The sequence below is a fragment of the Sminthopsis crassicaudata genome, chromosome 1 (genome assembly GCF_048593235.1).
Source record: "Sminthopsis crassicaudata isolate SCR6 chromosome 1, ASM4859323v1, whole genome shotgun sequence".
Classification (NCBI taxonomy): Eukaryota; Metazoa; Chordata; class Mammalia; order Dasyuromorphia; family Dasyuridae; genus Sminthopsis; species Sminthopsis crassicaudata.
Window position 1 is genome coordinate 669,424,405 of NC_133617.1, and position 26,640 is coordinate 669,451,044.

The 26,640-nt window shown below is 34.0% G+C and overlaps 1 protein-coding gene across 2 annotated transcripts in view; it reads left to right on the forward strand.

Annotated features, from left to right (window-relative positions):
• The first annotated feature begins 2,158 nt into the window (after window positions 1-2,158).
• The window catches only part of IHO1 (interactor of HORMAD1 1), a 60,866-nt gene continuing 36,384 nt past the window's right edge, over window positions 2,159-26,640 (forward strand). The window contains exons 1-4 of one of the 2 annotated variants that reach the window (XM_074288766.1): window positions 2,159-2,198; window positions 13,391-13,457; window positions 16,461-16,635; window positions 24,157-24,320. In XM_074288766.1, the coding sequence (XP_074144867.1) occupies window positions 13,402-13,457; window positions 16,461-16,635; window positions 24,157-24,320 (395 nt within the window). In that variant the 5' untranslated portion in view covers window positions 2,159-2,198; window positions 13,391-13,401. The remainder of the gene's footprint in view (window positions 2,199-13,390; window positions 13,458-16,460; window positions 16,636-24,156; window positions 24,321-26,640) is intronic. The other variant, XM_074288757.1, reaches the window with a different exon arrangement.

A 26,640-nucleotide genomic window follows, 5' to 3' on the forward strand; every position in this document is an offset into this window, starting at 1 on the left:
TTTTTTTCTTTTCTTTCCAACCCCTTGCTCTAAGGATGGCTACCATTAACCACAAATAGGTACACACATATACACACACATATTATACACACACATATGTAATATTATTCTATACATGCTATTTATCACTTCTTTCTCTGGGTATAGGTAGCATTTTTCTTCATATGTCCTTTATAGTTAATTTAGGTATTTACAATAATCAAAATAACTTATTCTCTCAAAGTCATTCTTAAAATAACAGTGCCATTACTGTATTTTCTCTTGATTTTGTTCATTTCACTCGTCTTTACTTTCTGCAGATCTTTCCATGTTTTTCTTTTTTTCTTTTTTTGATTTTACTCTCAGAATAGCTCTGAGTCTTTATTTTTTTTGTTTTTTTTTAATTTTATTTTATAATTATAACTTTTTTTTGACAGTACATATGCATGGGTAATTTTTTACAACATTATCCCTTGCACTTACTTCTGTTCAGATTTTTTTCCCTTCCTCCCCCAACCCCCTCCCTCAGATGACAGGCAGTCTTATACATGTTAAATATATTATAATATATTCTGGATACAATATATGTGTGTAGAACCGAATTTCTTGTTGCACAGGAAGAATTGGATTCAGAAGGTAAAAATAACAGTTTACACTCATTTCCCAGTGTTCCTTTTCTGGATGTAGCTGATTCTGTCCATCATTGATCAATTGGAATTGGATTAGCTCTTCTCTATGTTGAAGATATCCACTTCCATCAGAATATATCCTCGTACAGTATCATTGTTGAAGTGTATAATGATCTTCTGGTTCTGCTCGTTTCACTTAGCATCAGTTGATGTAAGTCTCTCCAGGCCTCTCTGTATTCCTCCTGTTGGTCATTTCTTACAGAGCAATAATATTCCATAATCTTCATATACCATAATTTACCCAACCATTCTCCAATTGATGGACATCCATTCATCTTCCAGCTTCTAGCCACTATGAAAAGGGCTGCCACAAACATTTTGGCACATACAGGTCCCTTTCCCTTCTTTAGTAGTTCCTTGGGATATAAGCCCAGTAGTAGTATGGCTGGGTCAAAGGGTATGCACATTTTGATAACTTTTTGGGCATAATTCCAGATTGCTCTCCAGAATGGTTGGATTCTTTCACAACTCCACCAACAATGCATCAGTGTCCCAGTTTTCCCAGAGCCCCTCCAACATTCATCATTATTTGTTCCTGTCATCTTAGCCAATCTGACAGATATGTAATGATATCTCAGAGTTGTCTTAATTTGCATTTCTCTGATCAATAGTGATTTGGAACACTCTTTCATATGAGTGGAAATAGTTTTAATTTCATCATCTGAAAATTGTCTGTTCATATCCTTTGACCATTTATCAATTGGAGAATGGCTTGATTTCTTATAAATTAAAGTCAATTCTCTGTATATTTTGGAGATGAGGCCTTTATCAGAACCTTTAACTGTAAAAATGTTTTCCCAATTTGTTACTTCCCTTCTAATCTTGTTTGCATTGGTTTTGTTTGTTCAGAAACTTTTTAATTTGGTGTAATCAAAATTTTCTATTTTGTGATCAATAATGGTCTCTAGTTCTCCCTTGGACACAAACTCCTTCCTCCTCCACTCCACAAGTCTGAGAGATATATCATCCCATGTTCCTCCAATTTATTTATGATTTCGTTCTTTATGCCTAAATCTTGACCCATTTTGATCTAATCTTAGTATGTGGTGTTAAATGTGGGTCCCGTAAGACTTTTAACAGTAAGAAATTTATCCCAGAATGTTCACACAATTCTTACATACCCAAGTAGATGTTCCATAAATTGAATATACCAATCATTTTGCTTTTAAAATACCCAATACTCAGAAAAATCCTAAACCACATATTGTCCATAACAAAAACATTCAAAAGGATGAAGGCAAAAACTATTATCCTTGGAGTCCCTTTAAATAATTGGCACCAATACAGTTAATTAAAACTTCCTACTTTCACATAAAAGAATCTGAAAAGTTCTTAAAAACATCAATTAAACTTTTTGAAATAACCCTTTAAAACTATAGATTGCATTTATGATCATATTCCTTAAACAAGAAAACCAAACATCTTGTAAGAGCAGCCTGTCGCTTTAAATCACAGTTTGCTTTCTTTAGCCAAAAGCCACTGCTGCTTGTCTCTCTGCAAAAACACATCCTGTCTTACAGCCGTCTCTCTGTGAGTATCCTTTCCAACCAGTTCCTTCTTTTTACCACTGATTTCTTCTTGAAATCATTTGCTCCTACTAATCAATCCTTCTCCAACATACTTTAAACATTCCCAAACCAATAACTCTTCTGACTAGATGCTCCATTTAAACTATTAATTGCTTTTGTAAATCAATCTCTCTTGTCCCTTTTCTTTAAATCACCTTTTTTAAACTTTAAACTTCAAGATTCACAATTAATTTTGAACCAAATTCCATAAAACTTATAACATAGTTTATGAATTACCTAATACTTTTAAAAAGCAATATACCATTTAAGTAGGGAGATGCAAACATAACCTCTCCTAAGGTAAGCTACTGGCATTTTGTTTAATTACCTGCATTTTAATTTAAAATCCAATCAAACAAAAAGCAAAAAAAAAAAAAAAAGTTTTTCTCTTCAGTTGTAAAGGCCACAATATTCAAACAATTCTTAAGGTTTTATACTCAGAATAAATCTAACATGTGCAAGGCAACAGTAAAATTATTTCCCCCAATTTCAAAATTATAGTACTTCTTTAAAATATAGTAAGTTCTCAAAACTTTTAATCAAATGTTGCAGACAAACAATTATCAAATTTAGCCTTCTTAAACTTTCTGTTCTCTAATTCCATGAAAGCAAACTTGCTAATAATGATTTTTCTTTCTTCTCCTGGGAAATTTTCTTTTCTTTTCTTTTTAGAAGTATGCCTAGTTTTCCCACAGGTCCCATCAGGTCAGAGAGCTCCCGTGGTTCAGCTATTTACCTCTCTTACTCTATTTTTATTCCTCCCTTCCAATATCTGCAACTTCTTATTTCCAATCTTAAAACACATATCAATTTAAAGTTATTTTAAAATTAACCAGTACTTTAGTTTGTGAAATTTCCTAAAATCTACCTAGATATTCCATTCAAACTTCTTTCCTTTAGTAAGCCAGGAAAGAGTTAAGCACCAATCCTTGCTTTACCTTGAATTTTTTTTTTTTTTTTTTTTTTGGCAGGATTCCACAAGCCTGAGTTCTGAGTTCTGTAAGCTTCTTGCCTACAGGAGTTTTTAAAGTGATAGATAGCACGCTGCTCTTCTATTTTCTCAAAATTTTCCAAACTTTCAATCTATGTATTTATTTTTCTCCTTCTCTCCCCCTCTTCCTACAAAGCCACTGCAGTCAGGCAGAGGGAGAGAGAGAAATCTAAATTAGTTCCCAAATTACCTGTCCATGATTTAAGACCAATACATTCTGAGCCACTCTGAAAGAATTACTACTCTGAATGAATTCTAATCCCCACAATTCAGCCTGATATTTTTCTAAGCCTGCAACACAGAAGCTGAATTCTTATCTCTTACAAACTTGATAACTTTTAACACAGAACAAAAAATGCAAAGCAGAGGTACACACACAGACACATGCAGAACTCTATTTTTACCTTTTACATACAGGTTTAAGTAATTCTGGGAACATTCTCCCAGTTTTCTTTCCCTTTTATATCTGGGAAGTTCATCCCAGTCTTGAATTCCCTAGCTAACGTACAAATTCTTGGACTGCTTCTATCCCATTTTACCACCCTGGACCCAGTCCAGGTGTTGGCAGAGGCCCTTCCCTTCACCCTGCAGCCACCCAAGAGTTTCCTCAGGAAAGTCCTTTTCTTGAGGTCTAAAGCAGTCCCAACACAAAAACAAATTTAGGAGGGCTAATCCCCCAGACTCCTGAGAGCTTACCTCGAGTTTACACATGTACATATCTTTCAGCCTGCAATGCCGGCCATCAGGACTCTACTCATACTCATGAGTCTCCCCCAAAGACTCCATCCTGGAATAGCCCCAAATTGTGTGAGATTTAAAAGATCTACCCAAATTGACTATTCAGAGATTACTCATAGAAAGCAGAATTATTTATTAGAATCTCGAGAAATGGAGGACCCCCATCTTGGTCTTCAAGCCAAAGCCCACAGCAAGACAGAGAGCCACTCCCTTGAAAATTTTCACAGTTTTTATACATTTCAGACAAAGAACCCTCAAAATTCCCCCCTCTATATGTTGTGATTGGTCACATAAGTCTTTATTCCCCTATTTAGTCAGGGGAATGTAGTAGATGTATAGCTTTCTCACCAGTGTCCTTCTTTTTCACAATGGAATGTAGTCCAGGCCTTATCTAAAATTATATGCTTCAGGAGAGGCCCAATATGAGGCCTTAAGACTTCAATCAATTTAATTAACAGTCTCTGATCAATATATGCTTAATCTGTAAGTTCTTCATCTTTCCACACATCCCCATATATTTCTCTATCTCTTCTCACCTTTTGAGTTCTCCCCTCATGTACATACACCCTCCATATACTTTACTCCATATAAATATATAGATATATTTTGCTATGTCTATGTGTGTGTATGTATGTATGTATATATATATATACATATATATATATGTATATATATATATATATGTACCAGTAACACATGTATATGTATATGGATATATGTATAGGTATATATGTATGGATATACATATCCACATATTTCTTTCTCAATATATATATAACATTACATTACAACATTACAAGAAATGATGAGGGTAACTTGATTCTTTGAAGTCAACCTATGGATATATAGATGCTAAATAAGCATTTTATTTAAGTACTTTCTTTCATGTGGCATCTGGCTAAAAAAAAGTCAGGCAAATTCTGGCCTTCTGGGAAAACCTCCTGCCACCATAACCTATTATGGACTTAAGTAGACTGTGACTATACATATCCAAGTAAAGTTTGATTAATAGAAGTATTCTTTAGGAGAGAACAAGATAAATGCTAGGGAGCGTTGGTCTTATTATACCAGGTTGGTAAGAAGCTGTGACCTGTCAACTTTCCCTCTTTTTTTCTAACATAAGCTTAATTCAGAGTGGATAACAGTAGCAGACTGAAATGTAGGAAGAGAAGAGCGCTAAAACAAAAAGCAAATGTGTCTAGCTCTGAGTATATAATTGGGGAAAGGAAGTGTCAAATTAAATAAATAGGAAAATTGGGGATCTAGTATTTACATAAATATACCCACCATTTTAAAATTTTAATCAGTTTTGTGTGCTGGTACAGATGTAGCTTAGTGGAAAAATGTAACACCCCTCCAAATCTGTGGAGTAACAAAACCATGTACTCTACCATTCTCATTTTATTCCTGAGTTTATAGTAAATAAAAAAAATCTTACTATGAGCTGATTCTGGCTTTTTAAAAGTAACAGTACATTAATTTTCCTTGTCTTAGGCTAATTATTTCAGGTAATGCAAAAGGGTGGAGAGCACAATTACATTTTCTTTTCCTCTGAGAAGCTTCTGCTTTTTGTCTTGCTGTAGATAGAAAGGTTACTGAGAAGAGTGCCAACTCTAGAGGGTGGTGGGAAAAAATAGAAGGAATGACTATCAGTCAGAGTCGCAAAGTTTAGGCAGTTATTATATTTTTTAAAAAAAGGTGATAGAAAAATGTGAAATTGTTTTTGTGTGCACTAGCCAGAATGATTTGATATTACTCTACTTAATTCTTAACAAATAAATGATCATATTTCTTTTAGGGGGTTCTTAGGAAATTCAATATTAGCTATTTATGAATGGGATTCTATTTAACAGATGCTAGAATAACACCTACAGCATAGCTTAGAAGACTAACATAAAATGTTGATTACTTCATGAAAACTCAACTCCTAGGCAACTAGGTGGTGCAATGGATAGAGCACCAGCCCTGAAGTCAGGAGGACCTGAGTTTAAACCTGACCTTAGACATTTAACACTTCTAGTTGTGTGACCCTAGGCAAGGTCCCAACTTAACCCCAACTACCTCAAAGTGGGGGGAAGAAAGAGGAAAAAAAGAAAAAAACCTCAACTTTTCAATCTGTATAATCAGTTGGGCACCAGCCAGTTTAATTTAAAATTTTCTTCCCTCTTGACTGCAAAAAACATCTCATGAGGCTGATTTTTATTTTGAAAACTAATTCAATATATTTACATATGCAGAATTTTGGGTTTTTTGGTTTTTTTGGTTTGTTTTGTTTCTGATTTATGATATCATTGGTGTCAAGAACTCCTAGTGTGGAAACTCTACTAGTTCAGATCTATAGCTGTTCTATAGTTTGTGGTCTGAGAGTTAATGGGCCACTAGAAGGTTGAATGACTTACCTAGAATCGAACAATCAGTGTGTATCAGGAACTAACTGAGAACCAAAATCTTTCCAATCCTAAAATCTGGCTCTCTATCCATTACATACTGTGTTGTCTTTCATATCTAAATAACTTTGGATTTTGTGATAATGTTATTCTATGGACTTTTAAATATTTCTGACTTGATTGGATGTTTGAGCTTTGTTAGTGTAGTATACCTTCTGAGTTCTCACTATACCAACTTCTGTGAGCATTGGTTGGTTAGTTGGTTGTGGTTCTTTGCTCTATAAGAGGATCAATATGACATCACTATTTTAGTGTCAACTATAGCTGATTAGATCAATATGAGCTCTGAATGCTGTCACAGGTTGGATACAAATAGTCCATGTGAACATTTGGGTAGGATTCTTTAACTTTGCAACTATTGCATTTTTCTGAGTTGCTTCAATTCTGTTTTTTTCATAGAGCACAATATCTTCTCTAATGAGGGCATGCATGCCATGCTGGACAGCCAGTGTTTCCCATGTTGTACAACCACATGGTTAAAGTTGTTAAGAGAGACCTTCAAAATGTCCTTGTATCGCTTTTTCTGACTATCATATGAGCATATGTCCTGTATGAATTTACCATAAAACAATCTTTTTGGCAAGTACATACTTGGTATTTGAACAATGTGGCCAGCCTTACAGAGTTGTGCTCTCTGCAGTAGAGTTTGAATGCTTAGCAGTTTAGTTCAAGAAAGGGCCTCTTTATCTTATGCTTGTTTGGTATCTTATGCTTGCATGTGAGCTTCAGGATCTTTCTATAGCCAATTCAAAAGGAATGATTCCATTTCCTAATATGGCACTGGTAGACTGTACAGATTTCACAGGCTAGGGCCAGAGTAGACAGCTGACTTCTCTCCTAAGAATAACCATGAGGGGTTGAGATTCATTTTTCTAGTATTGTTCACAGATTTCCATCTAACTTACTCACAGATGATAACTAGCAGCCAGACTTAATTAGATTTTAGGAAGGGGTATATACTGAGACGCCATAATAAGATTGATTAATGTCAACATTTACCCCCAAAACTGGGATACTCCCTCCCACAAGTACACAGGGTAAAGTGGGCTCAAGCTTAGAGAGCACATGTGAATGGTAACACAGCTTTTCCTGGGAACACTAGTCTTTTTCTCCCTTCCTAGAGCATTCATGGAGTTCCTTCCTCTAAGATGTGTATAGCACACTGTTGCACCTTAACTTAGGGGCTCTTGAGTCCTGATGTATTTTTGCATTTTATTTCCTTCCACAAATAATTCACCTCTCCTGATTCAGCCTTTCTTCTGTATGTCCACTTTGTCTTCTCAGCAACTTGGATGTCTTTGATGACCAGGTAAATAGGAACAGGTGACACTTCCTCTGAGCTTACCTTCACCTTTTTGCTGCTGTATAGTTACAGTTTATACAAGGGTCAGATTCTTCAAAAATTTTATAAATATTCCCAATTTCCTACATTTCTGTTTGAATCCCTTCACATGTATGTATAGACATGTGTGTGTATTATATGAAATAAATCAGTGAAGGATTTCAAGAAGGAAAGCAGGAATATTTATTTAAAGACATAATTTGGGTGTTTGTATATATATATTCACATATGTGTGTCTAAGTCTTTCAAATAATTTGATGTCATCTAGTTGGGCAGCTAAGTGACTGAAGTGGATAGTATCAGGCCTAGAGTCAGTAAGCCTCATGTTCTCGATTTCAAATCTTGCCTTCCACTCTATCTGTGTGACCGTGAGCAAGTCATTAACCATGTTGGCCTCAATTCCTTATCTGTAAAATGAATTGAAGAAGGAAATGGAAAACCACTCCAGTATCTTTGTCAAAAAATTCCAAATGGTGGAACAAATTTTTTGCAAGGATGAATGTTGAAAACTATCTTTGCATGTATTTTGAAAATAAAAAGCTATTTTTTTAAAAAAACAAAATTTATTATAGCTTTTTATTGACAGAACATATGCATGGGTAATTTTTCAACATTATCCCTTGCACTCACTTCTGTTCCAACTTTTCCCTTCCCTCTCTCCACCCCCTCCCCTAGATGGCAGGCAGTCTCCTACATGTTAAATATGTTAAAGTATATCTTAAATACAATATATGTATACACATCTGTACAGTTCTCTTGTTGCACAAGAAAAATGGATTCAGAAAGGTAAAAATAACCTGGGAAGAATACCAAAAATGCAAGTAATCCACATTTTTAGGGAGTTTAGTTGATTTTTTTCCATCACAAACAATTGAACTTCTTGTAAGTGATCTTTTTATTTTCATTGTTTTAATCATTATATCTATTGTTTTCTTAATTCTGCTTAATTTCCATTGAATCAGTTCATATAAATGTTCTTGTTTCTCTGAATTCCTTACATTTCTCATACTGCAGAGTAATGTTCCATTATAGTCACATACTGAAGTTTGTTTAAACATTCCTCATTTGACAGACACAAACTTAGTTTGCTACCACTGAGTGGTATGATGAAGATTCTGCTGTATTTGGTATGTTAGAACCTTGTTTTTGTCTTTAATTTCCTTGGGGTGTATTCCCATGTTAAACCTCTCAGTCAAAAGATATGGACAATTTAATCATTTTTCTTGCTCAATTAGGAAATTAAGATTTAGAGTTAGATCATAACCCATTTTCTGAGAAAACTGAGAGGCACTCAGAAGGTTAATTGACTTCTTATAGTCCAGGGCTAATGATTGTATAGAGAGTACCAAGTGTTTGTGAATTGTTTTTTATATGATAGAAAGTTAGGAGAAGGAGACAGGGATATGCATAACCATTTTTGCCTAGTGTTAATTGCAAAGCGTAGACCTTATAGCTTCTTGGTTTCTGAATAATGTATTAATCTGCTGATTTGCATTATCATTTTAGAATAAGAAACAGACTCTGAATGCCAAAGTAAATTGGATCCATTTTTAAAGAGTTACTTACATTTCAATATAATAGTCTTCCCAAAATAAAGTTAGGGGATATAAAACATAAATGTTAATATTTACTCTCATTCAGTATTTGTTCAGTGTTTATTTAGTATTCTGTGTGACCCTGAGCAAGTAACTATTTGCCTCAGTTTCTCATCTGTAAAATGAGTTAGAGAAGAAAATGGCAAACCACTCTAGTATTTTTGCAAAGAAAATCCCAAATGATGTCATGGAGTCAGTCATGACTGAAATGATTGAACAACAAAGAAATGACAAATACTGCTTCAGTATTAATTATCTCAGTATTTGTATGTCTTTTACACATTTGTCCAAGTCAATGTTAATCAGATTAAATCAGTTAAAATTAGTTGGTGGATAAATATTTATTAAGCACCTGGTGTGTGCCATGTATTAGGGATCTCTGTTGTTGATCTCTGTTCAAGAAGTTCACAATCTAATGGATTGTGCAACTATGTGCTAACAAGTTTTATTCAGGATAGACTGGGGATAATCAACAAAGTCCTAGAATTAAAGGAGATAAGGAAAGATTTTTCTATATAAGGTAGAATTTTAGTTGGGACTAGAGGGAAACCGATGGTGGAGATGCTGGAATACATTTCAAGTCTGGTGGACAATAGCCAGCAAAAATTCTGGGTCTGCAAATGGAACTGATTTGTGCAAGGAAAAAGAAAGAAACCAGTGTCAATGGATCTCATAGTACTTGGAGGATTGAGATGTAAGGGATAAGAAGGCTAAGGGGGAATAAAGGAAAGGAGGGTGGTTTGTGAAGCACTCTGAATGCCAAACAGAGGATTTTACATTTGATCCTGAGTTGTGATAGAGAATGCTGGAGTGTGACATGGTCAGACCTGTACTTTAACAAGATCAGTTTGGCAGCTGAATGGGAATGAACAGGAATGAGGAGAGACAAGGCAAGGAGACGAGCTTGCATGCTCTAGAAGTGATAGGGCCTGCACTAGGGTAGTACTCTTGTGAATAAGAGAAGGACACATCTAGGAGAGATACTACAAAGATTAAATTGACAGGCCTTGACAATTGATTGTTGGGGGCTAAGAAAGAGAGTGAGGAGTTGAGACCTATATTATGAGCCTGGGAGTTGGGAGAATGGTGGTACTCTTCAACAGTAATAGAGAAGTTAGGAAGAAGTGAAAAGATAATGAGTTCAGTTTTAGATATGTTGAATTTAAGATGTTTGTGGAACATCTAGTTTGAGATTTTTGCCAGAGGTCAACAGAGAAGTTAAGTTTAGATAAGTAGATTTGATAGTCATCAGCATCATTGAACCCATGGGAGCTGCTAAGATTACTGATTACTGAGATTACTAAGAAAAAAAGTATGGAAGGACAAGAGAAGAAATCCAGGACAGAGCCCACAGATGAAGATCCATCAAAGAGGTCAGATACATAGATGGAGACCTAGGAGAAAATAATGTCACAAAAAGCTAGAGAAAAGAGATTATTAAGCAGATGAGGTTATTTAGTGTTAAAGGTTACAAAGATGTCAGGAAGGATGAGGACTAAAAAAAAAAAAAACATTAGATTTGGCAATTAAGAGATTTGTTTCAAAAATATGTTTATTATGATTGTACATATATAACCTATATCACATTGCTTGCTGTCTTGAATGACAGGGCAGGGATGAAGGAAAGAAGGGAGAAAAATAATTTGGAATTCAAAATCTTGTACAAGTGAATGTTGAAAACTATATGTGATTGGAAAAATAAAATAATTTTAAATGGGAAAAAAGACATTATTAGTAACTTTGAGAGAGCAGTTTTGATTGAGTAATGAGTCGGAAATCAAATTGTAGAGTATTGAAGAAAACAGTCAAGAGGAAAGGTGGCACCTATTGTAAGTGGTCTTTCTAAGGAGTTTAGCAACAAAAAGGAAGAGAGATATAGGACACTAGCTATCAGGCATGGATAGATCAAATGGAGGATTTTTGAGGAGGGGAAGACATAGACAGTAGGGAAACAACTAGTAGAATAGGAAAGATTGAAGATAAGAAAGAGAGTAGGTTTATAGCAGGGATAGTCTACTAGTAAAAAAACAAAACAAAACAAATAAAAAAACCCCAATATAGAATGGGATCAGTCACTTGTGCATGTAGAGAAATTGGCCTTACCATGACAGAACACCTCAATGTGTGAGATGAAGTGAAGGTGGAGAGAATGGCAGAAGGCATTTGGGGAATTTAAGTTTAGGAAGAGGAAGCTTTGGGGAAGTGGCTTTAGTTTTTTCAGTAAAATATGAGACAAGGTTCTCAGCTGAGAGGGTGGGAGGAGAGGGGGACAATGGGGAGTTTGAGAAGGGGTGAAAGTGTTTAGAAATACTGCTGTTTTGAGTGGTATAGTGAGCCATTTAGGAAGATGGAGAAAGGATTGCCTTATATTAGTGAGGACCCAGTTGAGATTATGTAAAATACACTTTAGTAGTTCCAGCCAGCATGTCTTTTGAAATTTTCTCCAGCTTCCTTTGGCGGAATGTGTTTGGGCTTGAAACCAACAAATGGTGGAAGTAATTCAGGACTGAGACTTGTCCAGGCAAGATCAGTGATAGGATAATACAGGAAAGAGATTTAAAATCACAGTGTAGTGTTGAACTGATTCACTAAATAATCAAATTGAGGAATGGTGGAGAATATATAGGTACCATGATAATGACCTGATTAAAAAACTAGAGTCAAAGATTGGAGGTCACAGTGAGGATAAAGAATTGGGTTTTGAATTAGAGGGTAGAAAGATGTAGAATGACAATGGATTATGATTTCAGAGATCATTTTTGTGGTGTGGAATATTTGCAGGTGTTAGCAAAATTGAGAGTGTGATCATCTTTGCATGAAGCTGAGATGAGAATAGAGGTCATGAGAAATGAGCAAATTGAGAAACTTGGAGGTAAGAATGTTTAAGAGAGTATGTGTATAAATATGTATGTATTTATGTATTTAAATTAGGTAGCCATCTACATGTGTGATTTCATGGGATGAGTGCAATTCTTCCTTTCCCAAAATTATGCCTTCTCTACCTGGATGACCAGCTTAAACACAACTGAAGGATTTTTCAATTTCCTGAAAAGTTAAAAAGTTAAACTTTTACAATCCCGTATAAACTTATACTGTCGTTTTACAAACTACTAATAAAGTATTAGGTTGCAACCTAATTAGAAGAACATGATAGTAATTGACTAGGCATTCATTTTGCAGCATTGTCAGAGATAGGAATTTTCAATAATTGTGAATATCTTTCATTTGACAGATGTGGTACAGCCTGAACAAACATACCACTTCCCCCAAGTAATGTAATTTAGTAAGGGAAAGGATGTATTTCTGATATTTTAGTTTCAAAGTGAACATAGTAGAAGCTCAGAATTTTCAGAACTTTTTGTTCTGCCCTTTCCTTTGATTTATCACATTCTGCCTGATATTGTAATTATTTGTGTATTATTGAATTACTCTTACTAGAACATAAACTTTCTGATGGCAAGACCTAAAATTTATTGAGCATGATGTAAAGGAAAGAATGCTGAACCTGGGTTTGAATCCCATTGCTGACATTTATTAGTTTTGTGACTTCATGTCATCTCTATGAATATGTTTCCTGAGTTGTGAAATGAAGATAAACTGTAATAACCTGTTTCATAAGGCTTTGAGGATCATACATTTAGTGCTAAAGGAACTATAGAGATCATCTGGTCCAAATCCCTTATTTTAAAAATGAGGAAAATAAGGCCCAAAAACATGAACTGGCATGTCCAAGGTCATGCCAGAGTTCAAATGTATGCCTGGCCAGTTAATAGCTATGAAATTTGACTAGATTAAAGTACTTTGTGTTTTTATACAAAGTCACCAAAAATGTCTCCTCAGGAAAGGTTGGTCCTTGTTATGGTGATAAAGAAAATGTCTTGATGGCAATATAATGTAAACACTACTGTCAGAACATCCTGATTTCCACAGAATTGGTATTTGGAAATTGTTTTTGAAAAAATTTGAAAAAATTATTGAAAAAATGGAAAAAAATTATTCTTTGAGCTGACTTGATTAATGTGCTTGCCTTCTTTCTAATAGAGTCTGAAGAAATGAACTTTAACGTCTGGAACGTCAAAGAGGTACTCAGTGTTCCCTCAGGCCCGGGGTAAGTTTTTATAAGTACATATCTCTGTAGATTAAGGAAGATCTTATGGCTGCATTTATCTATTATCTATCCAGGAAGATTGTACTTATCTAGACGAAAATTTCCACTAATGGATGCTGCAATCTATTGCCACTCAAGCTCACGAGGCCTTTCTTTACTCTGTCTGGTCTTTTTTTCTAAGGTCTATATTTTATATAGGAAAACCATAAATTGATCCATAAATACTTATTTAAGTGCATTTGAGGAGAAAATTTAATTCAATAAATATATTCATTAAACATTTATTATGACTACCATTGTTTTAGGCATTATGGGCAGATACAGAAAAAGTATATGATACAACCTATGCTGTTTACTTTATAGTCCAGTTAAAGAAATAGTTTAATTCCATAAATTTATTCACTAAGTGATCACTCCAGTTCTGGTTTAGACACTATGAGAAATACAAAAGTATGACATATAGTCTCTGATATCTGAGAACTAAAAACAATTGAATGAATGAATGAGAAAGCATGTTAAGAGCTTACTATGCACTGTTGTGCAGTCTGGTGATACAAATGCAAAGAAGCAAGGCAATCCCTGTATTCATGGAGCTTATATTCTAAAAGAGAGACAATATATGTAACTAGAAATTTTTGGAAAGTGGTATGTTAACTGAGAACAGGACTCGATAAAGTGATCATAGGACAGAGTCATAGGGAAAACAGATGAGGAAACAGTTTCATTCAAGAAACGTTTTCTAAACATTCACATTGTTCCCAGTCAATTACCCCCCCCCCCCACATATATATATTATAAAGCAGGATTTCTTAAACTTTTTCTACTTGTGGCCCATTTTTGCCTGGAAAATTTTTATATGACTTCAAGCATATAGGTATAGAAAATAGTTTGCAAATCAAATATTTACTGATGATAAATCTTAATTTCATGACCCCCACATTCAGTTACAAGACACCATATGAGTTCATGACCCACAGTTTAAGAAACTGGGCTTGAATCTATTCGAAGTGGGTCTATGTAAGTATTATCATATTCATCTTTTTGTTGCAGCTAATCATATATTGTTCACTAATGACATATAACTTTTTTCCCCCTGAGGCAATTGGGGTTAAGTGACTTGCTCAGGGTCACACAGCTAGGATAGGCTGTGTCTAAGGTAAAATTTGGACTCAGGTCCTCCTGACTTCAGGGCTAGTGCTCTATCCACTGCGCCACCTAGCTGCTCTTGTTCACTAATGACAACAAAGATTCTTCTTGTTTAGGATATGTATTATATTTATATACCATTAAATTATTTTAAATTTTATATTTTGAAAATGAATGTTCTTTGTAAGTTATTTCTTGGGCTACTAATTTTTAAAATAGTTTGATAGAACTCGATACCCAATTTTCTAAATTTCTCTTAAATTTGATATTTGTGTTCTTTTATTTGTCCTGACCTATATAGTATGAAGTCTATTCTTTTCTTTTCTTTTTTGTTTTTTGTTTGTTTGTTTGTTTTTGTTTTTTGCTGAGGCAGTTGGGGTTAAATGACTTGCCCAGGATCATACAGCTAGGAAGTGTTATGTGTCTGAGGCCAGATTTGAACTCAGGTCCTCCTGACTTCAAGATTGGTGCTCTATCCACTCCCCTGAAGTCTATTCTTTTCAAATGGAATTAACATTAATTTTAGTTTATATTTCATTTGGTTTACTAAGTATCTTTCTTACAACCTTGGGAAGTGTAGATAGAAATATTATCTTTATTAGATAACTAAGGAAATAGGCTTAAAAAGTTTATGTGATTCACTTGTATACCTAGTGTATGGTAGAACCAGAGAACCAACTCAGCTCCACTGATAATATGGCATCACTGTGCTAATATTGCTTACTATAATCTAAGAGTTGAGAGTAAATAACTACTAAATTTAACACAGTAGAGGTAAAAAGAATGGGATACTTTTCTACAAAAAATGATGAGAATTTATACAATTGATTATTCCTTGGCCAAGTATCTTTCCTCTTCTATAAAATGAGAAAAGTTACACTAGATGATAAAGTCTCTTTTGAAAGTTGTAAGTGTATACCAGAAATGTCCAATCATCCATGATCATATATATATTTTTTTGTTATTTTATTAGTTGTTTTCTGAGGTTTATTTGGGGAAAGGGGTGTGATCATTTTTGTTTGAACTACCTTCCTTTTGTTCTTGTTCATATTTTTGAACATTTGTGCATATCCTAAGTTAGGGCAAAATTTACTTATATAAAACATTTAGACACTAGTATGTTGTTATAATATCATAATCTGTGAGTCAATTATAATAAATGGACAAGAAACAAAAAGCTATTATAAGAACAGTGCATTACTGTATGAAAATCTTTAGAAGACAGTGTACTGTATTTCTTTAGTCCCAATGTTTTCAATGATGAAGATGGTCCTTTATAAGACATGCTGGTGATAATGGAAGTGCTAAATGAATTTCTCTGTAAGAAAGTTATTCAGGACTTCTTTTGATGCTTTATTAACAATGCTTATTATACTTAGAGTGGTAATACTTTAGTTTTAACTGATACCTAGTAGAACATTGTTGACACAATACTGAGGGTAATGACTGTCAGTAAGATAAGAAAGACTGAAATGGTTGTAAATTAGAAAGGAAATATAATAGCATGGAAAGATAATTGAATTTGGAGTCTAAAAATGTTCAACCATATACTTATTGCTTATATCAGAATGTGAATTTCTTGAGAATAGACAATCTTGCTTTTTTTTTTTTCCTATTTGTATTGCTATAATATTTAGCGCAGTGCTTTGCACATAATAGGTTCTTAATAAATACTTTTTCATTCATTCATTCTTTCTATAATCTCTGGTGAGTTACTTCATCTTGATAAATCATTTTCCTTGTCCATAAAATAAAGGATTGAGGTCAATGATCTTTAAATTCTATTACTTTAGAATTTAATTGGCTCAAAATATCTCTTGACTTAAAGCATATTACTCTATTTTCACATTATTCCAGGACCAGCAATTCATCTAGTTGGAATAACAATGTTAATGATTACTCTAGCCTCACTGATTCCCAGTTCCTCTTTGGATCCCAAGTCTGTCCAGAGAATTCACAATCACTTTCAGCATCTTTGGATTTCAATGCCTCCTTGAGACACACCAAAACTTCCCAACAAAACTCTGATGATGTGAGTCCGGTTTATATAATTTCTTTACAGTCATTTCATCATTTTAAGGAAAGTAGAATATGTTTTTTTTAAATCTTTAAATATGTCTTAGATAATATTTGAAGAAAGTTTCTAATGGATGAGTTATCTGTTGGGATAGATGTGATGGAAAAATATTTTTGTTATTTAATAATTTATAATAGGACTGTACCAAGTATGGGTGGGCTCCAACCTTTTTTGAGGAGTGTCAAATATTGCATCACTTTTTCTGAGACAAGTAATACAATTTTGCTTATTAGATTTTGCAGGAGAAAAAAGTTTTTTAGTGTTTGGTAACATTTTACATTTTGACAGTAAAATTTCCAGATGATTTGTAGCCTCTAGTTAATGCTGCCTTCTAAAAGATGCATTTAAAGAAAGTGAATGTTCAGAAGAGATAAATGGTGATACTTAAGATTCCTTTTCTGATCCCCAACCCCCTTTGGGACTGACCTTTGATTTACAAGATCTAGTCAAAACCACCCTTTTGTATTCCAAGGGGAGAGATCAGGATCTGAGCTAATTTGGGCTGTACCTAGCCCCCTTTCTAATGATCTGCTCAGGTTTCCCAACCCCCACCTGGTGGGTTCTGGCCCTCAAGGAATCAAACTGGGCTCCACCCATAGGCCCCTTCAAGCAAATAAAAGAGCCAAGCTGGAATCATCTCTTGGCAGAGAGTTGAAACATGCAAGCACCATGCTTTGCATCACAGAATCTTAGTCTGCCACTTTTGGTGTATTTCTTCCTCTATCTAATACCTTTTACTAACCAGACTAACCTTGCTTCTAAACCCTACAATAAACCTTTTTTTTTTTTTTTTTTTTTTTTAATCAATCTAGATTTTCGGGCTTGTAAATTCATTTACAGGGGACTCTCATGCCGCCACTAGAACTCATTTAACTTTTTATCCTTGCGCTGAATCCAAAGGGGTTGCAGTGGAGCTCCATTTGACTCCCTGTACCCCAAACCTGCCACTAGACCTCAATTAATCCTAATTTTTTTTAGGTGTCCCTTATCTAGAACTCAACATTTGGTTATACCTCATCAAATGGGACATAATACAATGAGAGATTTTTCCATTTATATTAGATGACTCAGTACCTGTCCCAGGAATAGCTTCTAAATATCTTAAATCTATAATCATTTTTAATTAGTCTATTTTCCTGCTCCCCTAGTGTTCACTGTTGCTCTGATTAAATTGAGCAAAGAGAAGTGGGGAGGGAAGGAGGTAGGGAGAGAGAAAATATGATGCAATAGAAATAGCACTGGACTTGGTTTCAGAAAACTTGGGTTCAGTTCTTTGCTCTGCTTCTTCCTGGATCTGAGCACTCTATAAATTTAAAGCCTTAAAGAAATGTGAGTTATAATAAATGATAATATTTTTCAGTTCACCTTTGCATTTGATGGAGGTCTAGTGACTTATGGACCTAGGTCATAAACTAAGCTCTCTAGAAGGAATTCAGTACTAAAATTGAGACTCAATGACCTGACAGAGTTAATGCACTTTTTAGTACATTTAGAATTTGAGTTTAGATTATGAAGGCAAAAAAGAAACTTGTCAGTATTCTCTCAATGACATGAGATATTTTTGTCAGAAACCTATTAGCCCAATTACTATCTGAGTTGCAATTGAGCAGTAGTAATTAAAATTAAATTAATTAACAAATGAAATGTAATCTCCTCCCCTTCCCTAACACTACTATTAAGAATTCGCTGTTGTTTCCTTGAAATGTGTTCAGTTGGCATTATGCCATTTCATTTGAAAGATTTTTACATCCCTAAGCACTGCATTAAAAATTTTGTTAGGTAGAAAGGACTTCAATTCCATTAAAAAAATTTTTTTTTTCAATTAACAAGCATTTGTTTTTTATTTCTGTTATTATTCCCTTCATCTCCATACAATCTCCCTTCTCTAGCCTCTCCCCCCCTCCATTTGAAAAAAAGGAAGAAAAAACGAAACCCTGTAATAAATATATATAGTCAAGCAAGACAAAGTCACATGTTGGCCATGTCTAAAATATGTGTTTTATTTTACATATTAAGTTTATTACCACTCTGTCAGAAGTTAGGCATTTTGTTTCATTATGGGTTCTCTGAATTGCAGCTGATCTTTGTGTTGATTAGAGTTCTCATTAAGATCCTTCTAAGTGGTTTGCCTTTACCTTGTTATTGTATAATATAACTGTTGTATTGGTTATATATTTCCTTCATTCTGTATATTTCTTATCATTTCTTATGGCTCAATAATATTCCATTATATTAATATGCCAAAATTTGTTTAGCCATTCCCCAGTTGATGGGTACCTCCTCAGTTTCCATTTCTTTGTCATTTTAAAAGATTTAGGTGCTATAGATATTTTTGCATATATGGAACCATTTCCTCTTTCTTTAATTTACTGAAGCAAAGAATAATAATGATGTAAATTGTGTCTCTCTTGATCTTTGGGGCAGGAAGGATGGACCTGGGTTAGAGAAACCTTAAAAATCTCAAACCCCTCCCAACTTCTAGGGGGTGTGGGGGAGCCCACCATCTTGTTCATAGGGGAAATTCTCAGATGGTAATCTCCTCCTACAATTCAGTTGGAGATCTTGGCCCGGGACATAATCATCATCCTTTATTGAATTGAAAATTAGTCCCTCAAACTCATCTGGAGATTGCTGCCTAGCTCCGGGCCATAAAAACACAATATAATCAAAGGCTGAACCCCAAATCTTGACCAATTCCTAATCTGGAAAGCCCATTGAGAAGTTGGTTCTTCTAAATGTAAACCCATTTTGCTAAAAACCTTCCTTTGCTAAAAACCTAACAGGATTTGGCCTACTGAGGAAGTTATTTGCTAAAACCTAGTTTTGCTAATCCCTTTGGAGCTAACTCTCTGAAAAGTTATTTCTCAGTGTAATAAACCCATTTTTTGCCACAAACTTCATTTACATTTGGGATTACAAATTCTTTTGCAAAGCCTGCACCATCAGCCAGTGGATCTTTCAACTCTCATTTCTCATACCTCAACATTTGGTGTTACAAAATTTTGGTGAGGTAAGTCTTCACTTGCTGTTATCTATTCTATAGCTGGGACATCCAAATACCTGGGAAAGATGTGTGGACTATTGGGACTGGTTGGGGATGCCTGGACTCAGAATTCCTGAGTTTTTTAAGCAGAAGTTCCCTTAATCAGGGAACTTCTGTCACCTCTCTCTCTCTCCAGGGATGCCTGAGAAGACGGGGCACTACAGAATCCAGGAAATCTAAAACTTGCGGCAAAAAATAAAAAGAAAAAAAAATTGGGACAATCTACCTCTATCTCTATTCCTAAGGATTCTCTTTTAGACTGTTTCTTTAACAGAGACAAATTTGGGGTAAAATATTTCAAAATTAAGAAATTTAAATCAAAACAGCACTGCAGGATGCTGCTAAAATTTGCTGAAAGGAAATCAAAATCAGATACTAACCTTTTAAATAACCCCCTCATTCCTTCTCCTCTAGGGATACCTTTTACATCAATATGATGCAGTTTGAGTGGGCTAGATTCCTGGTGGTCTAGAGGTTAGTGGCAATAAGAGAGTTGTTAAGAATCCCTTTTAAATCGGCCACTAGGTGGATATTACTTCCCCAAGAGGAGCTGAGAATCTGAAAGGGATCACAAATCAATAGGAAATACAGTTTCTTAAAGGGACCACAACCTAATTCAAATAGTATCACCAGGTCAAAAAGTATCCACAAAATAGATTTTTTTTTTAAATTTTATAGTTCCAAAGTTCCAAGTGACTTTCCAAAATGACTCGAACACATTTTCCTATAATCCCTCCAGTATCTGTCATTGACCTCTTTTGTCATCTTTGCCAATGTAATGGGAACAAGTTGGAATCTCAGAGTTGCTTCAGTTTCCATTTTTCTGTTTGTCTACGCCTTTCCAACTGCTCAAATATATTTACTTTTTAAATATTCTCTCATGTCCTGTGTTTATATTTTATAGTTTCTACCTAGCTTTAGTCATTTCAGCAGGGAATACTTAGAAGTCCTCCATTTTCATTAAAGGTCCATTTTCCCCTTCTTCCCTGTGGTATCATGTTCAATTTTATTGGGTAAATTATTTTTTGGTTGTAAGCCTATATATTTTACCTTTTGAAATATTATATTCCAAACTTTCCTCCTTTATGCCAGCAGCTGTCAAATCTTGTGTGAACCAGACAGACATGGTTCTTCTGATTTGAATTCTATCTTTCTGGAAGCTCAGAGTGTTTTGTTTTCTTTGTTTTTTCATCTTGCTTAGCAGCTCTGGTTTTGGCTATGATGTTACTAGAAGTTTTCATTTTGGGATTTCTTTCATCAGGTGACTAGTAGATTATTTCTGCCTTCCATTTGCCTTCTAATTCTAATAGGACTGGAAAGTTTTCTTCATGATTATTTGAAGCATAGTTGTTCAGACTTTTTTTGATTCATACAGTGCAATGATCCTTAGATTTTTTTCCTTTTTTGACTTATTTTCAAGGTCAGTTATATTTTATATAGAGTACCTTATAGTTTCTTCTTTTTTAAATCTTTTGACTTATTTAAATTTTTTTGGTTATTTGGTTATCAATTTCTATCTGGGTCAGTCTAATTTTTCAGGGAGTTTGTTACTTGAATAGTTCTGTACTTTTTATTCAAATAGTATTTTTCCCCAATTATATGTAATTTTTAGAATAGATTCATACAAAGATTTGAATTCCATATTTCTTGTCCTTTCTCCCTCTTCTCCTCTCTTTCTAAAATAGTAAGTAATTTAATATAAGTTATATGTTGGAAATCATGTAAGATATATTTCTATATTAGTTATAGTTATGAAAGAAGAAAAAAGACCAAAAGGGGGAAAAACATGAAAAAATAAAGTTAAAAATATATCCTTTGATCTGCATTAGGATATAGATAGCATTTTCCATCATGAGTCCTTTGTCTTGGATCATTGTGTTGCTGAGAAGAGCCAAGTCATTCAAAATTGATTATTACACAATGTTGTTACTATATACAATGCTTTCCTCATTCTCCTCATTTCACTTTGTTTCAGTTCATACAAGTATTTCCAGGTTTTTCTTAAATTAGCCTGTTCATCTTTTCTCATTGCACAACAGTATTCTATTACATTCATATACTACAACTTGTTCAGCCATCCCCTAATTTATGGCCATCCCATCAGTTTCCAATATTTTACCACCATGAAAAGGGTTGTTATAAATATTTTTGTAAATGTAGGTTCTTTCTCCCTTTTATGATCTCTTTGATATTGCTGAATCAACGGGCATACATAGTTTGGTTGCTCTTTAAGTATAGTTCCAAATTACTTTCCAGAATGGATCAATTCACAACTCTGCCAATAGTGCATTAATGTCCCAATTTTCCCACATCCTCCCTAACATTCATCATTTTCCTTTTTTGTCATATTATTAGATGGTATTATGAGGTGGTACCTCAGAGTTATTTTAATTTACATTTCTCTAATCTGAGATGATTTAGAACATTTCTTCATATGTCTATAGATAACTGATTTCGTCATCTGAAAACTGCCTGTTCCTATCTTTTGACCCTTTATCGATTGGGGAATGGCTTGTACTCTTATAAATTTGACCCAGTTCTCTATATATTTGAGAAATGAGACCTTTATCAGGGATATTTGCTGTAAAAATCATTTCCCATTTTCTGCTTTCCTTCTAATCTTGACGCATTGGTTTTGTTTGTGCAAAACTTTTAAAATTTAATATAATAAAATTATCTATTTACTACAATGTTTTCTATCTCTTGTTTGGTGGTTTTCTTCCCTTTTCCCATAGATCTTATAGGTAAACTATTCCTTTCTCTTCTAATTTGTTTATGATATCACACTTCGGATTATGTCTAAATCATATAATTACTTATTTTGATGTATAGCATAAGATGCTGGTCTATACCTAGTTTTTACTATATTGTTTTACAGTTTTCCTAGAAGTTTTTGTCAGACAGTATGTTCTTATCTCAGAGGCTGAGATCTTTGGGTTTATCAAATACTAGGTTACTATGTTCATTTATTACTTTTGTGTATTTAATCTGTTCCACTGAGCCACCACTATATTTCTTATCCAGTACCAAGATAGTTTTGATGATTACTGCATTTTAATATAGTTTGAGATCTGGTATGCTTAGGCTATCTTCATTTGCATTTTTAATTAATTCTCTTGATATTCTTGACTTTTTTGTTTTTCAAATGAATTTTGTTATTATTTTGTCTAGCTCTATAAATTTTTTTGATAGTTTGATTGGCATGCCATTGAATAAGTTGATAGAATCATCACTTTTATTATATTAGCTTGGCCTGTTCATGAGTAATTGATATTTTTTCATTGTTTAGATTTCATTTTATTTCTAAAGAAAGTGTTTTGTAATTGTATTTATCAAGTTCTTGGGTTTTTCTTAGCAAGTAAATTCCCAAGTATTTTATATTGTTTGCAGTTATTTTGAGTAGAATTTCTCTTTTAATCTCTAGCTGTTGCATTTTGTAGACTAGTCATTTTATCAAAAGTTGTTAATTGTTTCAAGTGGTTTTTCAGTTAATTTCCTAGAATTCTTTAAGTATACCATAACACCATTTGTAAAGTGTAGTAGCTTGTTTCCTCATTGCCTATTCTAATTCCTTCAATTTCTATTTCTTCTCTTATTGGTGTAGATAATATTTCTAGTACAGTATTGAAAAATAATGGTAATAATGGGCATCCTTGCTTCACCCCTGATCTTACTGTGAAAACTTCTAGCTTATCCTCATTATAGATAATGGTTATTGATGATTTTCCATAAATGCTTATCATTTTAAGAAAAGTTCCATTTATTCCTGTGCTCTCTAGTGTTTGTTTGTTTGTTTGTTTGTTTTTAAACAGGAATGGGTGCTATATTTGTCAAAAGATTTTTCAGTATCTATTGAGAAAATCATATGATTTCTGTTTGGATTTATTAGATTTTTTTCTTCTTTCTTCTTTTTAATCAAATTAATGAGTTAGTTTATATATCTTATTGGTGTTTTTCTAAAATAAGCTCCTAGATTAGTTCAACAGTTTTTTTTACTTTCAATTTTATTAATTTTACCTTTGGTTTTCAGCATTTCCAATTTGGTGCTGAATTAGGGATTTAAATTTGTTTTTTTTCCCCTAATTTATTCATCTGCTTTTTCTCTACATTGTTTTAGAGAAATAAAATTTCCCTTAAGTATTGCTTTATCTGTATCCTATAAATTTTGGTATATTGTCTCATTGTTTTCATTTTCTTTAGTGAAATTATTGATTGTTTTCCAAGAGTTTTATTTTCAATAGACAATGTTACTTATGTTTTCTTGAGAATCTGTTATGCTAAATCCTAAAGTGAAATATTCAAAATTACAGAATTACTTGTTTAGAATCATGTCATGTGTATGGAAATGACCCTATTTTATAGAGAACTGAAGGGAATATTATAAATATCCTATATTTTAGTAACTATAAAGGTTTCTTTTTTATTTCCAACAGAGTGAACCTAGTATTTTTACAAAATATCAGGCAAAACCCCAACTATTTGGGGGAAATACAAAGAATGGAAACTTATTTCCTCCTCATTTGCCTATTGGAAAATCCAAAGGTGTCTTGGAACAGTTTGAGGAGAATAAGAAGAGAGCACAAGATAAACAGGACAGGTATGCAAACATATTCCAAAACAGGTAAGGACAATCCATTTCCTTGGATGAAGGAAGAAAATGACATCACAGGCTTTAAGTTCAATTCTGCCATATGTAGTCAAAGGAATATCCCTTCCTCTTCATGGCTGCTGCTGATTACATATTTAATTTAGTAAAACGTGCATTAGGGTTAAGATGGATTATGAAGACTTTTGCCCATTTTGGAAAAAAGAATGCTTTAGGATTTCCTGTAAAAGGAATGGTAGATGTAAGCCATAGCTTGCATGCCTTCTGAGAAATATACCCATTTTCTTTCCCAGGAGAAATGGCTTGCAGTTGGCTACCTATATTAGGAGAAAATGCAAAATGAAGGGATTTGAGCTGAATTTCCAGAAGAGATTTAATAAAAAAAGCACAAGGATATGTTTATTATTGACTTTCCCAATGGAGAGTTTGTGATAAAGATCTGAGGGTCCATTGACATACTTTGTGAAGTGGCTGATGTTGTATCTTGTTATTTCATCTTAATTAAATTTGGGAGGTAAAAGAAAACCCATAAATTCACTTTATGGGTAGTGAAGTTAAAGACCCAAAGCACAGAAAGTAATTCACTCAGTATTTGGCAGTCAGCTTCTCACAGTCATGATTTTTTTCAGCCTCTTGTCTTTTACATATAGATTAGCTTCTGCAATCACAGTCCTTAGAAAAATGAAATTTGAAATTATCTAGGCCAGCCTTCCCACTTTACAAGTGAAGAAGCCAAAACCTACATAAGTTAAATTGCCTGGTCACATAAACCATAAATGGCTAACCTGAGGGTTGAACTGAGGTCCTTTCTAGTAAATGCTCTTTCCACTAAGCTATTTGGGCTGCTGATGTATTATATGAGACATATTTTTACACTTGGCAACAGATAGAGATATGGTTTTTCTCCATGTTTTCATTCATTAGTGACATTGTGATAATGAGTCCATACAATTCAATTTACATAGTGATAGTGATTGTTGCTTTTTCACGTTAGTAATAATTACTTAGGTTTGTTTTCTTCATATTGGTCAGTGAAGAAAGCAAGAATGTCTTTCTAAATTTCTATACATATAAGATTGTAGGATCAAGCCTAACCCCTTGAGTTTACATGAAAAAAAATGAGACTGAATGGAAAATGTGATATTTCTCCAAAAGGAAAATTATAAATTAACCAAGCTATGGGATCAGGTTCCTATTTTCCCCTGACTTTCCTTGTTGACAAATAGTTCCCAGGTTATGGGAGAGGGAGCAATTTTGGGAGGGTTTAGAGCAGACTGATTCAGTCCTAATCTATCTATCTCATATGTTGAAAGCACATGTCTCAGGGTCAATAAAAGGTATGTCTTTGTTTAAATTTGAATTTATGTGTGGTTCCCCATTTACTGTAATTTTTGTACTTACAATGTAAGGTCACATTTTCAGTCAATGAGGATGAGCCAGCAGTGGGGATTAATGTTCTGTCAGGGAACATATATATTACCCCTACTATCTGTGCTCAGGGTCTCATTTTCACCCTCCCTCCCATATGGTGAGAGTGACTGCCTGCTTCTCATGAGAACCGAATAAACTTTCTCCTTGCACCTTGAGAGATCTCTGAGATTTATTGGGTGGGTTTTACACCATACAAGGCCCATAGAGGAGAAGGAACTTGTTCAAAGTCATATGGGTAAGGAGCAGAGCCAGAAATTAACCTAGTTTTCTCTGACTCCAAATTAACTTCATTACTATGTAGGGCACCCCCATTCTTCCACTCACAACCTCAGAGCCATCTTTGACTTCTCTCATACTTTATATCTATTTATCTGTTTACAAATGTAGATAGATATACCAATATAGAGATATATAAGCTATATACATATATGTGTATATATATTTATTTTTATATAATACAACAGGTATCATATATAACATAATATATATCATATGTAGTATAATATGTAATATACACACATGCAATCATTTGCCATCCTCTGCAATATCTATTGGATATATCATGTCTATACAGATGGCTACCACCCGTGCTCAGGTCCTTATTGTTTTTAACCTGGACTATGATAACGGCCTCTTTATTAATCTTTTTGTCTCAAGTCTCTCTCCTCCAATCCATCTTCAAATCTGACCTCAGGCACTTAGCTATGTGACTCTGAGCAAGCCACTTACACTCTGTCTGCTTCAATTTCTTCATCTATAAAATGGGGATAATAATAGCATTTACCTCCCAGGGTTGTTGTGAGGATCAAATAAGATTATAATTTGTAAAGTCCTTAGCACAGTGCCTGGCACATAGTAAGTGCTACATAAATGTTAGTTA